This window comes from Drosophila sulfurigaster, chromosome 3, assembly GCF_023558435.1.
Source record: "Drosophila sulfurigaster albostrigata strain 15112-1811.04 chromosome 3, ASM2355843v2, whole genome shotgun sequence".
Classification (NCBI taxonomy): domain Eukaryota; kingdom Metazoa; phylum Arthropoda; class Insecta; order Diptera; family Drosophilidae; genus Drosophila; species Drosophila sulfurigaster.
In genome coordinates this window covers 28,265,084-28,283,577 of record NC_084883.1, presented here as the reverse complement: position 1 = coordinate 28,283,577, position 18,494 = coordinate 28,265,084, and the positions used below count along the sequence as shown (strand labels likewise).

At 32.4% G+C, this 18,494-nt stretch overlaps 3 protein-coding genes across 13 annotated transcripts in view; 2 read left to right on the top strand and 1 right to left on the bottom strand.

Annotated features, from left to right (window-relative positions):
- The window catches only part of LOC133844417 (CUGBP Elav-like family member 4), a 171,050-nt gene extending 163,305 nt beyond the window's left edge, over window positions 1–7,745 (top strand). For all 11 annotated transcript variants that reach the window (XM_062278384.1, XM_062278386.1, XM_062278387.1 and 8 more), the window contains one exon: window positions 58–7,745. The gene's annotated coding sequence lies outside the window, so the exon portion shown is untranslated. The remainder of the gene's footprint in view (window positions 1–57) is intronic.
- A 113-nt stretch (window positions 7,746–7,858) lies between these two features.
- LOC133844415 (coiled-coil domain-containing protein 63) lies at window positions 7,859–11,945 on the top strand. Its single transcript, XM_062278376.1, is given in 5 exon segments — window positions 7,859–10,598; window positions 10,862–11,370; window positions 11,429–11,454; window positions 11,456–11,604; window positions 11,660–11,945. Coding segments are annotated over 5 exon segments (1,416 nt in total). The 5' UTR covers window positions 7,859–10,083; the 3' UTR covers window positions 11,877–11,945.
- LOC133844413 (uncharacterized) lies at window positions 11,905–18,021 on the bottom strand. The gene is made up of 7 exons (XM_062278374.1): window positions 17,712–18,021; window positions 17,260–17,526; window positions 16,799–17,176; window positions 16,409–16,745; window positions 13,927–14,956; window positions 13,068–13,864; window positions 11,905–13,011 (listed from the first exon to the last, which is right to left on the bottom strand). Exons 2-7 carry the CDS (start codon window positions 17,523–17,525, stop codon window positions 12,382–12,384), a joined length of 3,438 nt encoding a protein of 1,145 aa, XP_062134358.1. The 5' UTR covers window position 17,526; window positions 17,712–18,021; the 3' UTR covers window positions 11,905–12,381.
- Window positions 18,022–18,494: the final 473 nt, after the last annotated feature.

Sequence of the window (18,494 nt, the reverse complement as noted above, 5' to 3'; positions counted from 1 at the left end):
GACTGATAATCTGCAATTCTTTATTCCAAAATACTAACGATATATTTCAATTTTCAGATGTACTTCAGCGCAGTTAAAATGAAACTAAGCCCCAACATTAAAAAAAAATACACACATATTCATACATATGGATGCAAAAAAAAAACACTAAAAAATGGTAAACAAAAAATGTATAATACAAAAAAAAAAAAAAAAAAAAAAAAAAGAAATACTTTAGAGCTGAAATTTAAATAGATTTATATATATATATACAAAACAGCAGAACATACATGCAACTATATATAGTATATATATATACAGGCAGCTGAGAACAGTACTTAAATATTAGAAATGAGATGAACAAAAAAATGAAAAATGTTGAAAAACAAAAACCAAAAAAAAATTTTTGCCAAATAACGATTATATATGTATATGAATATATATATATTAATATATATATTTATAGAGCAAGCAACAAACATTGATATTGATAGTTTTGTTAACAACAAAAAGAGCAAACAACAACATATGCACACACACATACAAACTTACATCCATACACACACTCACACACCTACACAATCACAAACTTGAGACAAAAACTGACTGGTAAGAGACCAAAATTATCTGGGTTTTCAATAAAAACAAAAAAAGTGGAATAATAAATTAAAATTAAAAACTTAAAAAAAAGGCAGTAACCATTTTTTATACGATATATAAAAATTGGTCACGGGAATTTATTAAAATTAAAAACGAAAAAAGAATAATTAAATGAATAGTGAAAATAGAGAAGAGAAAAAAATCACACGCTGCTAGGAAAAATAAAAATTAAAATTAAAAAAAAAAATATGAAATACACGACACAAGGGAGAAGGACGGAAAATTAGAAGAAAAACTATCAAAACTGAATCTGTTAATTGGATGAAATGACAAACAAAAAAAACTATGCATATGAGTTGGTGGTTAGAAAGGAGTTAATGATAGAGAGTAGAACGATGATAATGACGATGACAAAGATGATGATGATATGTAGCTCTGCAACTTTTTAGCATTTAGAACTAAGCAAAATGGCAAAGGATTATATATATATACATACATAAACATATATATATATGTACATTATATACATATATATATATACATATATATACATAAATATATAAAATATAAAAATTAACACAAAAATTCGAATTTAATTAATTTTAAGGAGATTAATGAAAAATAAATTTAGCACTAGGTGAAAGCAGCAAGCAAATTAATATGCGATATGCTTTGAGAAGTATCCTTAAGTCAAAATTAAAGAACCACACAAGGTTTTTGCGTAGCCTGCAACAAACAAGCGAAAATATCATTTTTTACAATATGTAAAAGAAAGAAAAGAAATATATAATTATTTAAATATAATAATGAATTTGTTAGAACTAAATATTGAACAAATACAAAACAAACTAAAAATCGAAGAAAAAAAATTATAAGAAACGAGCAAATTGAATGCTGTTATTTTGATTTGCCCCTAGACAACTAATTTTCAATTTCCGAAATGAATGAAAAAAGAAATTCAGTTTGGCAAAAGCACGGTTTTGATTTTTGTTTTAAAACTAACGAACAAACAAACCAAAAAAATCGTAAACGATTTTATAGCATTAAAAATAATTAAAGTAAAAAAATCAAACAAACTTTACACTTAAACTTAGCTGCTTGCAACAAAAACAAATACAGGTACTTACAAATATACATACATATACATATATATATATATAGTATATATATATATCTATATATAATTATAAAACTGAAAACAAAAAGATATATGATATATATATGTATATTATATATGTACATATATGAGCAAAGGTATAAGCTACAAATGGAAATTTTGCTAAGAAAGTATGTATACATATATCTATATATAGTATATATATACATATGACAGACAATTGAACATTTTGGCCACTTGATTTCACAAGCTCCTCCAATACAAAACACCCCGATAAGAAAGCCACAAACTTTCTATCCAAATAATGATAAAGTTGACCATAGCGCGCCCTCGCCCAAACAAAGCAAACAACAACAGTAACAAGAACAACAAAATTTACACATATTATTATTAAAAAAAAAAAGAAATTAACAAATAACATGCATATGGCATAAATTATTATTATTATTGATGATATATACATACATATATAAACTAAATTTAGCATTTTTTATATAAAGGCAAAAACAATTTTTAGCAAAACTAGAAAATTCAACACTGACATTTTATATGTATATTTAAAGATTTTTTGCCTTTTATTTAACACTCACATACATACACTCATACTCAATCACACACACACACATAGCAAGCAAATCTAACTTAAAATGTCACATATTAAAAGAAAGAAAAAGAAAAAAACAGAAAGCAAAAAATTAAAACCGTAATCCAACAATTTTAGTCAACTGAAATCTGTTGATTCAAATCATTAAACAATTTGACTTTGTCTTTAAAAAATAAAAGAAAAGGAGGAATTAAAAAAAATATATATATATATATCTATATATATCTGTACAAAATGAAGTGGAAGATTGTCAAATCTACAGCTAAATATGCCAAAAATGAACATAAGAGAAGATGGAGAAAGATAAAAAATTAAAATGTAACAATTATTTAGAATTTGTATAGAGAAAAAAAACGAGAAGAGAACTACGTTTAGAGCCTAGTTTGTGGGTTCAGAAACAGAACTTGCGACACATATTTGATACTAATGATAAAAACAATTAATTATTAAATAATAAATATATATGAGTATATATATATATTAAATATAAAATATATAAGAATATTTAAGCATTAAACAAATTGTTATCAAAGTTAAAGTTAGTTTTGTTACCAGTGCAATATATACTTTTGTGCAAATACTTAACTTATTTATGAGTTCCCCCCAAACACACTACTTAACAATAGATTCGAATCATATGTCACTTTCCTTGAATTAAATGAATGAAAATCCCAATCAAAAATGAACATTACCAGTTAGCCAGTACGTTATGGGACAGTATTAAATACCTTACAGTTTATTGGCCAAGTATAAATCCGATTAGATTGAGATATGTGTTTACTTATGACGACGCTATGTGGCCTAGCTTCTAGCTAACGTACTCTCGAATATAAGTAAAAACCTAAAATAAAAAAAACTACAACAAATTCTTCAGTTTCAATTCACTTCAATTCATTTTGTTTTATCAAATGTTAAGAGTAATATCTTGTAAATATTATAAACGAATCCCCCAATACAAAATGCAAGGAATAAAGAAACACAGAAACAAACCAAAATGCATTATATACACACAAAAATTACTAACATATAACTATATACATACATAAATACATATACATACGAGTACATTTACATACATACACATATATATATATTTATATATATATGCAAAATTATCAATTGATTTTAGCGATTATACCGTAGTTAAAAAAAAACAAAACAAAAAGCAAGTTAAGTAACTACAAAGCCCCAATTTTGACAGCTTCTAAAAATGCTAATCTAGATTTTTACTAGAGCAATACACGAAATACACCCACACCCACACCCAAAATCCACACGTAAAGCATACACCCATACACATATACTCTCACTATATGTATTTACGATCTTGTATGAATCGATCTAGTCAAATTCAAGTTAATTATTGCATAAAACAAACTTTAAACAAAGTCAAACTATTGAGATAATAATAAATTATTATTATTATTATAATTATTATTATTAATTATGATTTTTTGTATTGAAAATACGAACAAGTATTTAAACTAAATATATGAAAACAAATTATTATTATTATCATTATTATTCTATGCTATTATACAAAACGTTTTAGACTATATATACACAACATTTAAATAAAATACAAAACAAAACAAAACAAAAAACTAAAATTAAAAACTTAGTGCAAAAAACTGATTTTGGCAAAATTATGCAAATTATATATCCAAACAAAAAAAAAACAAAACAAAACAAAAATTAAAACAAATACAAAAAATATACAGAAACTTAAATTATCAATACATATTATTATTTCTAATGCGTAACAATAATAAACTAAACCGATGATGAAATAAAAGCGATCAACAAATTGACAAATACAAAATACCAACAAAAACCAAAACTTGTTTTATTTTCCTTAATTATTTTTCAAGTGTGAAGATGTGGCTTATGAATTGGCAGAGCTTTGAATAACCAAACGGACCTACAGACCTAAATACGGACTGAGAATTTGGCACATTAAACCCATATCATTTTCATGTCCAAATTTATTATAATTTCTCTCATTGATTGATTGAAAACATAAAACACATACAAAAGGGCTGTGACTTGAACGTTAAAAATAAAAAAAACAACTGTGTAACCAAAATCAAATAAAATTCTTTTTCGTTGCTTTTAATATTTGTTAAATTATGTTCCGTAAATCAACAATGAAAAACAAAAACTAAATTAAATATAAATTGAAACATTTTGTTTTCGAATGCGGTGATAACTAGCAACCAAGAAGCCAAATCAAAATTAATGCATACAAGATACATAACATAATAAAATAAATAATCAATAAAAAAAAAATTATTAAATAATTAATGCTAACATTGAGCGGTTATTTTAAATTCGAAATGAAATGTGATGCAAAACGTTAAACAAACAAAAAACAAAACAAAAAAAAACATATGTCGAATTGAAATTATTAAAAATAAATAAAACAAAATAAAATAAAGGAAAAACGACAATTGTACCTTGAGCATAAAGCGTTAAAATTGGAACTAATGAAAGGCACAACCTATATAAAAGATTCGCCAGGTTTCGCCCCAATTCGATGAAATGTTGGCAAATGGCAACTCCACGAAGATTTCAAATTGGCACTTGCATTTGCAAATTTTGCCAAAATACAGTTTACTGCTCAAATGATTTTCATTTTTATAAAACAATTAAAAGATCTTCAGCGCGTTCTCACACATAAATAAACAACAAATACAAAGCACATCATATCAGAAAATGAAAAAACATACAACGCGTATATCGTAGAAATTAAACGAACAATTTTTTTCAGATGAAAGAATTCACATTCTAGTGATCTATTGGACGCCCCTCCAAAAAAAAAAAAATGTTAGTCGTAGATTCGATTACTCGAATATATGAAATGAAAAATGGGAGTTAGAAATGCACTACTTCTTTCTAAAAAAAAAAAAAAAAAAATCAGACAAAACACAACATAAAGAAAAGAAAAGAAAATTCTTTCATATCGCATAATTAGCTTTGATTTGCATAGATTAGTTTAATTTGCAGTCTAAAACTTAACTGAAAGATATGAAATAAATCTTAAGATTAAGCATTGTATATTTACTAAAAGAAAATGAAGTCTCTTATCGATGATCGTTCCTTAAACTTAAATCATAAGATTTACATGAATATACTTACTTATAGTGGCTCCGCTATGATACATACATTTAGTCCTATATATAAAGTATTTTTATTATGAGGGCATTCTTATAGAATGTCTATATATAATTTATAGATGATAACTACAAAATCAACTAACTAACTTATTAATTAATTAATTACTCTATGCTAGTTATCGACAAGGCTAGACAAAGTAGTGAATGAAGCTTACGAAACACTAAACACAAAAACAACCAAGAACAACAACAACAACAAGAACAACAACCAAAAAAAACACATGAGTCCAAGTTTAGAACTTAATAATCAAAAATATATTTAGATACACTTTTCTGCAGGTATTTAACTCAACAAAAACAAAATGAAAGTTATACTTAAACAAAATTACAGTACGATAATTGATAAACGATAAACGGTAACGATTAACGATAGATCTAGAGCAAGGCACATTAAATGACCCCACCATAACCATGGACTACTAAATTTCATACACTAGTTTTTTATACACAACAAACCAACAACCAACTATCAACAAACAAGCAAACAAACAACCAACAACCAAACAACAAACCAGAATAAAACAAACAACACATTTAGATACACACACAGTTAAATGGGCCCAATTAGACGGGGGACTTAATATCCCTACGAATTGAGGGAGGGGTGCATATCTTTTTTGCTAGGCCTAGAACATTTTGCCTTGATAGCATTTGGGTTTATTTTAATCTGAACACGAATAACTTATAGGATACAGGGTAAAACATGCAATTAATAATAATTATAATAATAATAATAATAATAATAATACTAATCATATAAACATAAAACAAATAATAATTTTAGTATACTTATTACATTAATACATACTTTTTATTTGGGTTCCAAACTACTAGTTTCCTTAAGCTTTTGCACTAAATTTTTGATTTTCGATTTGGTAGCTTGACAAAACTCTTGAAAGCTTTGCATAAAATTAGAAATTTGCTTGAATAGTTCTCTAGAGCAACAACAAAAAGAAAAAATGGGCATAGTTGGGACAGGAGTGCAGTAGTAGGAAAGTATAAATATATATACATTTATATATACATACTTATATACATATGTAAGTGTATAGGAACAGAACAACAACAACAACCAGCAACAATAATTGGCGGCGCTTGTAAGAAAGCTCAGAAAGTGCATTTAAACAAAAAAAAAATATGAAATAAAAATTTTTAAAAACAACAAATAAATATAAATCGAAAATGGAAATCTAGTCATATTTATATAGGCGATGAATTATATATTATACTATTATTATGACAATTATTATTATTAATATAAATGCAAGAATAATGCAAAAGATTTATTAGCGAACTAAGGTCAACATGCATTATAAACCAATTTTGCAATTATACAAAATGAAATGCAAAGAAATTCAACTGAATTGAAGTGAACATGAAATGAATTGAAACGAAACGAAATGAATATGAATATGAAAATGAAAGGCCCCAAGTTATTTTTTGTAGATAAAAATGTTATCTTTTAGAACTTAGCCAAATATTAGATACTGATCACAGTTGCGAAATGATACAGTTTGAGAGCAGGCTAAGTGTAAAAAAAAACAAAACAAAAAAACGAAAAAAAAAAACAAAAGATCAAAGCGAATTTATATTGTAAATAGGTAAAGAAAAAGCCTAAAACTACTTGCCTACGAGGGTTTAATAATTACAAATTATTAATTATTTAATAATAGTTGCTAGTTTAGTATATAGCATACACAAACACAATCACACACACACATCGATACATTTGCAGGCCAACCCTTGAGTGTTGTTCCAATTACGTTCAATGATTATGTAGATCCCGAATACAATACAGCTTTTTCTGGTACACACACGCTTTACTTTCTGTTTAGAAATCCGTCCGTACTTAGCACTAGCACACACACACACTTACACACACACGCATACAGTTATAACCCTAATACACGTATAAGCAAATTTAATAACTTGAATTTTGAATAACAATTCTGCATACTGCGTTACAAAAGCCGATTAGTCACTCCGATTCTTACAGTTCGAAATTGCATCGGCTTTAATTCTTATTTGCATTAAAGTTATCCCTAGTCACACGTACATACAATACACAGATAGTTACACTCACACTATAGATATTGATATTGATATTGAAACAGCAAATAAGGTATTATTTGAGATTTTTGAAGAGCACCTTTAATGAAAACAATAAGAAATTTAGCAGCAAATGAAAAGCCTAATGCCATATAAACATAAGTGAACAACAAACAAAAAAAAAACCCAAAAAACTTGCACATAAAATTTGTAGCATAAATGTAAAGCAAAATGAAATACTTTCAGAAAATTCATTCCCTTTTGAAGTCTGCTGTTGAAAATAAAAATACAAAATGAAAATAAACAAAATACTAAACACAATTTATATTGATTCGGAAAGATTTTCAAGCAACTTTTTAACAAAAAAATTTAAAGAAACATTATAATCAACTCAACAACAAAAAATTAAATATTAAATGTAAAATGGTTTCAAAATCAAGAAAGAAAATGAATAAGTAAACACAAATAAAATATAAACAAAACAAAACGTGTAGTAAAGAAAGTTAAAAACAATTTCAAAACATCTGCATCAATGTTCGAATTATTGTTTCACTATTTGATGCAAGTTTTCGCATTTTGCATTTTTAAAACAAAAATCAACAATTTTCATCATTTTTCTCAGCACTCTTCAATATTATTCCCTAACTGACAGCATGTTTGGCGTTTCATTTATTTCGATAATAAATTAACTATGTTTACACAATTGAAATTCACCAAACCGGAATCAGAATTCAATCCGAATACTCGTAATTATTATTATAGACAGACTCACAGACCTTGACAAACACATTGAACATGCACATGTGCACACACACACACACACATTCTCACAAAACGAGTAAATACTTAATTATATATTACAAAATTTATATTTATACATACATTATACATGATATACATACATACATATAAAGTGCAGAAGTAAACTAATAGGCAATGTAGTTGGAAATGGAAATACATAGAGAAACGATACATAAGCAGAAGGATTGAGGAAGAGGCAGACATTAAATAAACTAATTTAAAATAGCAAAGAAATGGTCTTTATATTAACTATATATATATATACTATATACTATACATATGTGTATATTGAATACAATTTATAAATAATAACAAACTCAATGGCGAAGTGTGTAAAATTTGTGCATTCGTTCATGAAAACAAAAGGATGAAAGTAAACACCGAAAAACATTAAAAATATATCTATTATATATATATATATACATACATATATATATTCAATTTAATTTTTCGCTCAACACTGCGAAAAATTGTTGAAATCACACATTTAAAGCTATCAAAGAAACTATTAATTAATATTGAGAAGAAACGGAAGAAACGCAAACCAAAAACAAAAACAAAAGCAAAAACCAAAACAAATAACACAAAACTATGCAAGAAAAATATTTTAATACTTAACAGGCGTAATGATGCATTAACAAGTCTAGTTTAAACATTATTTATATGCCATACAAGAACATACATAAATAAACCTAACATATATTTATAAGTATACATACTACACTACAACTCCAAATACAAATACAAATACAAATACAATACCAAATTACAATAACATGATTATAAAATGATTAGAGCCAGAGCAACAACTACTTACATGCATTATTATACGAGTACATACGACATACGAGTAAATGAGTAAACATTATTTGCGCCTTTTCTCAACTTGTTTATTTGTTGGTTTTTTATTTACATAATTCATCTGTTTGATAAAGAACGAGAAACGACAGCAGTTAGGCCAAAATGCGCAGTATAAGCTAACAAAAGCTAACAATAATATAAAAAGAGAACAACAAAATAAATAAAAATATATATATACTAAATATAATATGAATATCAAGCAAAGTTTAGGCTAAATTTTGCCAGTTTTCAAAAGGGCAAACATGTAAATTTTGTTTCGTTTGCCAAACTGGGCGTCGTGTATGGGCGACATATGGAAAATAATATGATAAACGAGGAGCAGAACATTGAAAAATAAAATGGGAGGATGGAGAAGAATATGAAGCTAGAGCAAAAGTAAACCAAGTTATAATTACAACAATTAAATTATTATTAATAAATAATTATTATACATGACAACTTATGCAAATGTAATAAGTGAACAAAAGAAAAAAAAAACACAAAATAAACAGGCGAAAAACTGGCAAGTTTAATAAAAAAAAAATAAATAAATAAGAAAAAACATTAAAAAAAAAGATAAGAAAAACCAAAATGGTAAAATTACAAAAATGCAGAAAAATATATATTATATATACTTTATAGACATTTAAACAGGAAAACAAAAACAAAACGCAAAGAACAAACTAAAAAATAAAGTTACAAATAATAAACTTTTACCATAAAAATATCAAAAAAAATATTGTCCAGTGTGTTTTATTTAAACGGAATTTCAAATTTCAGTTTTAACATTCACCACGAAACGTTAGCACTTTAAAGGTATTTTCCAACACTGACACTGTTGCCAAGTAACAGTTTGCCGGCTAGCAACCGTATTATGAAGATGTAAATATAAAGAAACTTTAACAGTTTCTGTTAAGATGTCCGACCAACTAGATCAATTGGCCACCGCTGAATTGCAGCGTCTCCAGCGCCAACATCGATCGCTTCAGCTAGATCTGCGTGGTCTCCTCGAGGAGAAGGCAAAGCGTTTGAAAAAGCAGAATCATATGATCAACGTCTTGCAGTTAGAGCATGAGAAACTAAAGGAAGAAATCAGAACCTTGGAAGGCGGCACTCATGCTCGCAAGAACACCAATAAAGAAAAGCATTTGGGTTCCTTGCAGAAGCAACAAACCGAATTGCAAAGGGTCTTACAAAGCGAACGTACTAATCTGTGGGAATTAGAAGGGCACATCAGGAAAATGGAGAAAGAAATCGATGCATTGCGTCGCAACGAAGTGCCCGACAATTGTTATAAGGACACCATTTGCAAGGTGCAAAAGAGCGTCGTCAAATTGGAGAATCGGCTCGATGTGGTCAACAAAAAGTGCAGCGATGTTCTTACGGAGAATAGCAAAATGCGTGATGCCATAAATCATATGCTTCAAGATCGGTAACGCTAATTTTACGTATACGTGATTTTCTTGTTTCACCTTTCTTTAATACAAAATTAAACATTTTCTTGTGGAATGATAATTATTTTAAATAATTTTATTAAAATACAGATTATATTTATTATTTTTCATTTGTATACTATTTTAAATTTGGTTTTTTAATATTTTAATCGTATTTCCCTGTTTGAGCGTAAAGTTACGTATACGTTATGTTGTCAAATTACACAAATTGTTATTTGAACACATTTTGTTTTAAAAACAGTGCAAACTTCAATGACATGTGGCAATCGATGGTCACCCAATTTAATGACGGCAAGAAACTTATAATGGACTTGATTGATCAATCGACAATGGCATTTGATCAGCGTCAAGAGCTATGCACAAAGCTAACAGTGCTGAAGGATCGCAATGAGAATGATAAAGTCATGCACATACAGGAAATGAGGGAAATGCAGCGTCGCTTGGAGCACGATGCAAAGTTGCAAAAGTTCTTCGACATCAAGGGACAGAAACGTATGAATCCTGAACTGGAGCAACGTGAACTGGACAAGAAGCAGACTCAAAAGGAGAACTACGAGCGACAACTATTCGAATATAAAGAGATCATCGAACAAATTAAGCAATTATATGGGGAGGATGACACTGATCGTTTGGTAGCTCAATTCAAGCGCCAGGAAGATGAAAACTTTGCACTCTTCAACTACGTAAACGAGCTGAGTCACGAAGTGGAGGTACTCAATGATACTACTCAAGAATTAACCGATGAAATCGGTAAGTTTAAGGAGCTATAAAAAAAATAATAATTGATATTTCAAATGTGTTTTCTAAGAACGTCAAAAATCTGAGCAAACCGAAAAAAGAACTTAAGCTTAAGACGGAAGCTTTAGATTATCTAAATGATGAACTCGCTCGCATCGAACAACTGGCCAAGGAAACCAGCGAGAAGAAGCAAAATCTCAGCAGCAGGTTGCAGCAACTACTTCGAGGAATTGAAGATATATTCAAGTAAATTTAATGAACAAGATTTAAAAAGTTGTTATACTATTTTTTTCTTCAATAGAGTGCTGGCCTGTGATGATGCACCTATACTAAATGTGCTCAGCTCCAAAACCTTTTTGACCGTACACAATGTTAAGCTATTCATTGGTGTTATTGAACGTCGAGTGAATCTAATCATTAGCACGATTAACATTGAGGATAATTCCAACAGAATCTTGGCAAGAAAGGATCGTGTGCCCAAATTCAATATACGCGAATCAGCTAAAATGAAACATTAATCATATATGAACGAAAGACTCAATAAAATGCATTTCAAAAATCAATTCTTTAATATAATTTATAATTATTTATATAATCTTAACATATAATGCACATAGTAAATCTGTATAATTGTGGCTAATCTCATATACTATGCTTACATACTATTTGCATTGGGTTTTGAGGATCTCAAAATATGCTAGAATTGCAGCTTCAATCAATAAAAAATAAACGATTAAGCAGTAAAAAAAATAAAACTCCATAAAATAGAACTTAAAGCTTTCGCAAATACTACGCACAAGTCAGAGAATATACATTAGAATTAAATAAGGCTCAACAATTTTATAGATTACTTCTTACAGTTAGTTTTACAGACATATAATTATCTTATTAGCTACAACAGGCTTTGTTAAAATATCAACAAAAATATAGAGATATAGATATATTTGTATTTGTTACACCATAAAATTCCACTAAGGGACTTTCGAAATTCCGCATTCTACACACGTCTCAGGTTTTGTCATTTTAATCTTCGCTAGTCAAAGATGCCGACACGGGCGTTGTCACATCCCTACTTTCGCCATTGAGCAAATATACAGGAACATTACTAGTAGCTACTTCAATCTCATGTGCAACCATAGCACTGCTTTGCTCTATCTCTGGACTGGGCGTGGGCAGTTGAGATATTTGCTTCATCACTGCATCTTGGTCGTCGCAGCTTTCGCCATTGACTGCCAGCGTCACATAGGCAGCAATACTAAGATCTTGTTCGGTTTGACAGCGATCCGAGACACTAGAAGACGAAGCACGTGAAGTTACAGAGGGAGCAGCAGGAGATGGTGTGTGAACTGGTACGTTGGCTGAGTCTAATGAAGGACTAGTAGATGATGTCGAGGCAATTATAATGGCAGGAGTGGCAAGAGGTACAGAAGCAGTTACGGACGGTTCAGCTGCCTTCGTCACACAATTATCAATAGAATAGTCTGCTTGGGTTGACTGAAGATCGGAGGAATCATCGTATATGGTATGAGCTACTGCAGCTTGTTGCTTTTTCTTTTGAACGTTCTTTATGCGCGACCATTGGTGACCCTTACGACGTCGACGTCTATTCCAAGCCCGCTTCACTGGAGGAATGATAATATCCTCTTGGTGTTCCTGTAAAATGAATTCACTTGTGAAAAGATTAATTCGATTTTTTTTATTAAACTTACCACGAGATCTTCGTCAATATCACTGTGCGGCACAATCATTTCTTTAACGTGAATACGTTTCAGTCTTACAATGGGCTTGGGCGTCGCCTCAATTTGTGATAATGCCGCCGCCTTTGCTCGCTCTTCTTTTGCATAATTCGTGATTATCTCCAGGTTGCCCTCAAGCTCATCAGCTTTCTGACGTAGCTTACCATTTAACGAATGTAATCTCTTGAGCTTTAGCTTATTGCGATTCTGATTTTTCTGTTTTGGTTTCGTTTTTGCATTTTGCTTTTGCTGTTGCGGCAACGACGCCGAAGACATCGCCACCGAAGCTGATTCATCAGATTCATCTCGTTTTTCTTGCATTTTCATGCGTTGCAGTTTGAGTAAATTATTATAGAAGCGAACATGCTTCAGAGAGCTATCAGCAAACTTATGACGATTAAACTTATAGCTGCTGGCCTCGGCCTGTAATTGATTAATGTCAATGTCAGTGCTGCGTTCGCATTGTCCGTGACGTACGGTGCCATTCGAGCTGTGCGTTGATGCGGGCGGTGTGGGCAATGATCGCTGTGGAGCACGCGATTGAAGTCTTTTCGGTTGAGGAGTTGGGGTGCCACTCGATGCATTGCTCGTCGTGGGCGTTAGCTCTATTGTCGGTGTGGCCATATCAGCAACTGTGACGCACGAGCGTTTATCTGTCGCCTGTCGCTTTCGACGACGATTTACAGCCGACAGTGCTTCGCCTGTCCCTTTATCACAGTGTTTCTTGGCTTCCACTTTGCTAAACATGCGTTGTCCAGCTTGCAAATGTTCTGTGAATGCAAATCAATTGAATTAGCAACACTTTAATATGATTAAAGTTTTTGTTTGTTACCTCTATGCCCCATCCATTTGAGTGTCTCGACGTGATCCATCGATGAGGTTGGTGTCAACGATATGCGAGACATATAATTAACTTGTTTGTAACGTTTAATGGTGGGCTTCATTATTTTGTTGGTCTTGCCAAATCCTGAGCTACTCGAGGCGCCCAAAAGGTCCGTACTGAACGTAACCTGTTTCTTCTGCAACGATGTTTCGCTGCTGTTGCTATTACGACTAGATGGCTGGTGGCAGTGATGATTATGATTGTTCTCTAAACTCGCCGTCTCCATGTTGCTGCTGGACCCTTCACAGATCAGTGCGGGACTCGAGCTGTGAGTTACCAGCGGCATACGTGAATCCGAGTAAAACATGCAGGGGGACATGGCATCGTCTTCAAAGCCAAAACTTTCGTTTTGCACGTTGTCCAGCTGCTGTTGCTCTTGTTCCTCCTCCTGCTCTGCGGTTTGTACACATTGGTCAACAAGATGTGGCGGTGTCTGCGTTGTGCTTACAAGATGCAGACTATCACGACGACAGCTATAGCTGTTCACTATACGTGGCATCGTGTATGTCTCTGTAGTTGTTGTTGTTGCTATTGATGTTGTTTCTGCTGCCGTTGTGGCATTGGCCGACGCATTAGCTGCACTGCTCGTGGCACGTTGATAAGTTCGCAAATTGCTGGGAAAGATACGTGTAACGGGCAGATAATCATCTAACTGAGTTGCCGACGCTTCATTCGAACTGGACGCATTGCCATCGACATTGGCGGGCACACTAAAGTCCAACGAAAACATTTCCACATCATCATCGGACTCGCAGAGATCAACCACCTCGCAAGTACTATCAATGCCACGATACAAAGCTGTGGCACGTTTCACTGGCTCCAAACGTTTGGCATTTTCACAGAGTGTCTTTAGAAAATCCGGCGGATCCGGTGCTGGTGGCGGCAGCGGTGTTTTCGTCAACGTTATCGCCGCTGCCATTGCGCTGACCAGCATTAAACCTGATTCCGATGTCGCTTTCTCCTCATCCGAGTCAAAGATCTGCAAAAAGTGTTAAAGGTGTGCTTTCAGTAAAGTTCAACAGCATTTCCAGTTATCAAATTTGTTTGCAATTGATATTCAGCGTATGTTTGTAGTCATTTTATGTGCAGTGAAAACATGCCAACCTGTCACCTTGTCACGCGACTAACTGCGCCGGTGAAGGCATCTGCCTGCTTCACATGCCCAAAATCAGACCTTTTACTAAGACATCATATTCATTTTGGCATAGTTATAGTGCTGTGTATTGTATTTCATTTAACTAGAGCATTCTACAGTTATATAAACTGTTGGTATATCAGCATATTATCATACAAAAGCAAATTACTATGCAAATAGTTCAACAACTTTTGACATATGAAATAAACTCGTTTCGCAACATCATTAGATATCTAACAGAACTAACCTGAAGCAACGTTTGTATTATTTTACTGCATTCTAACCTGTTTTACAGATAATCATTACTAGAAATTAACGCAGCCATAAACACGCATCGTAATTTGAGGTGACTCATTTAAGAAATTACAAAATGAGCAATACAAAATTTACTTTTTTTGTTTTAACCTGTCTCAATTTTAGATATAATCAGTAGAATTAATTACTATACTAAGTTTAAAAGCAAAAGGTCAAAGTGGATTTATTGCAAAATATGAACAATTGAGATTATTTTGTTAACCTGTTTTTAAATAGTCTTTCATTACAATCAGTTTATGTGCAATAACAGGACTCTTTGTTATTTTATCTATGGTAAACTCGATTTGATAAGCCTTGAATTTATTCCATATCTAATGCGCAGTAAATATTGCATTAAGCTGGTGCAAATGTAACAGATAATCAATCAAAAATATCAAAAGAATGCGTCACTAACTTTGACACATTAGATTATTAGTTTCAAAATATAATATCGAATGTGTCGATGCTAAAGCAAAAGGAATCTAGATTAATATAAGACCAAATTACAACAGACTGCGTTTAATAACAGGACTCGTAACTCATTCAGAAAATCTAATGCGCATTAAAGTTATTTGTTTGCTCGAACCAGTTTTGAAACTTCAGAGACTATAATTAAAAATGATTACTATGCCCCCATCGAATTAACCGAAGGACGCACATCATAATTTGATTTCACTTTTGTGATAAGTACGGAATTCATTCCGAAACATAATTAACAATAAAAAAAAACACCCTTGCAACGTGCTCTATGGCTAGATAGTTTATCTGGCAACGTGCTAAACAATAATAATTGTAGTACAAACAGCATTCTTACTGATTGAGCTGACAAACAAGCGAGTCATTTCATGATAAGATTTGAATGATAAGCAATTAGGTCTGACGTTAACAAATCGAAGATTTCAATTTCATTGTTGCTCTCTCGCTATTGAAACATGACAAACCCAAAACTTTATAACTATGCCAATCTTGGGAATCAATCAAAATCAAAATAGGTCATCTCACCACTTCATTTGACTGCGAAGATCGATTGTCCAGCCTACTAGCTGCGCGTAATCCTGTGCAGGATTGCTGTACGTTTAGATACTCCAGAATGCTTCGAGTTGCCGTCCGCGAGGCACCATAATCGGGCAGATAATTCAGATATGTGGGGTTGCAAGGCAGCGTTGATGATGGTCGCATAAACCGAGAGGCAAATTCAATAATACGATGCCTGGTTGCCTCATCGCGTTCCAAACGTTGCCAGCAATAGAATATGATAATATATTCGATGTATATTCTATCGGGCAACTCTGTTTGACTGAAGACGCTGGATGTGGACGACCATTGGGGAAAGAGGCGGCTAAAAAGAAACACATTTAACATAAATTTCAGCGAAAAATTCAACGTTCTCACCTGTAGAGCACAGTGATAATGTTGGCTTGTCCAAAGACCTTGGGTATGGCGACAAGTGTCCGCAACGTATGCTCCTTAAGCAGACCACAAGCCACATCGCCGTCTTCTACATACAGCGACAACATGCTACCGATACGTTCCAGGATACAACGTTCCTTCTCAACATGATCCTGGGCGGCACATAATTCACAGGCAATATAAATGGCAACAATGTAGCAGATGCGTTGACGATACGTCTTGGCATTATTGCAGCTGTTGTCGCTGCCATGGCGAGTGTGTAGCGTATGTATTTGGTCCGTTAGTGCGATAATGGAACGCGCTAACTTGCGGCACAATAACGGTGAGTTTTGTGCGCTTTCGAACCCTTCGCGTATGGCACTAAGAGGGGAATAACAACAATAACAAGAAAGAGCGTGTGTAAGAGAGAAAGAACAAAAGAAGAAGGATGATTATTCGCTTACCACTCGAATTGTCGAAGCAGACGATTCATAAGCTTGTTGAAGCTCTCGTCGTGTATGGCGGCTATCACTCTATAAATATAACGGCGCGTCTCATTCAGTTGCACAAATTCCGGCATCGCTGTCGCCGTCGTCGGCGTCGCTGCCGTCGTTGTGATTGTTGTTGCGGCTGCTGTTGCTGCTGCTGTTGCGCCGCCGGCTGAAGCAGCAACAGCGTGAGCGACATTTTCATCAACATTTATGCATGTATTTCGTGTGTTATTCATCATTCTGCAACGCAATTGAAACTACAGGTAAATAAACAACAACATTTTGCGTATTCTATTTTGTTTTTTGTATTATTGCAAAGTGAAAGTCCCGTTAGCATGCTTGGCCCTATACACCCACAAACACACAGATTCGCACACTCGAACACACACTCAGACAGCAGACAATACGCATACATACGCACATACCCTCAAAACGTTTAGTGGGGAGAGATTTGTTGGTGAAGCACCAGCGACGCGTTCGCTCGCCAATTTTGCACGCTACTTCGCGAATTTTCTGAGTGCACACTTGACAGTTACAAATGCACCGTGTTTTGCTGTCACTATACACATATTTACATTGTTTTTTTTCGCGTTACTTTTGTGCCATTAATTTTTTTTTCTTTTCTGTATTTCAAGAGTTGTCTTCTTGTTTGGGTCTGCGCGAAGAAGTGTTGACCACTAAAATACACCCGAAGAACTCATTTCGACGGTCACACTGTGTACCGAGTGTTATGCAATGTGACCGCATGCCGTCAGGTCAATAAGCCATAAAGCAGTGTTGAAAACTGTCAATTTAGGGTGACCCACACCTTTTACTTAAGAGCGCGCGGGTTTTAAATTGAGTGTCCCCTAATAAAGAAAGTAAACAGATTGTTCGTTTATTTAACGTATTTTTATTTATTACAAAAAACAGAATGTTTCCAACACGTTGTTCTCTCTTTGTTCACGTGTATATTTAAAATCCCTTTCACCCACAATTAACAAAAACGCATGCTTATCGTTTGTTTTTAATGTTGTTACCAACTTTATTTGTTAAGTCCTTAATCAGTTCTTTCTCAATGCTTCTACAAATTCCAAATAGAAAACTTAAAAAAAAGATTACATATTAATAAATTTCTCGATTTTAATTTTCGGTTACCACTTCAATAAAACTGAATTCTAGGCTACGCAATCATCAAAACATCCAAATACAAAAACACCATCGGCCAT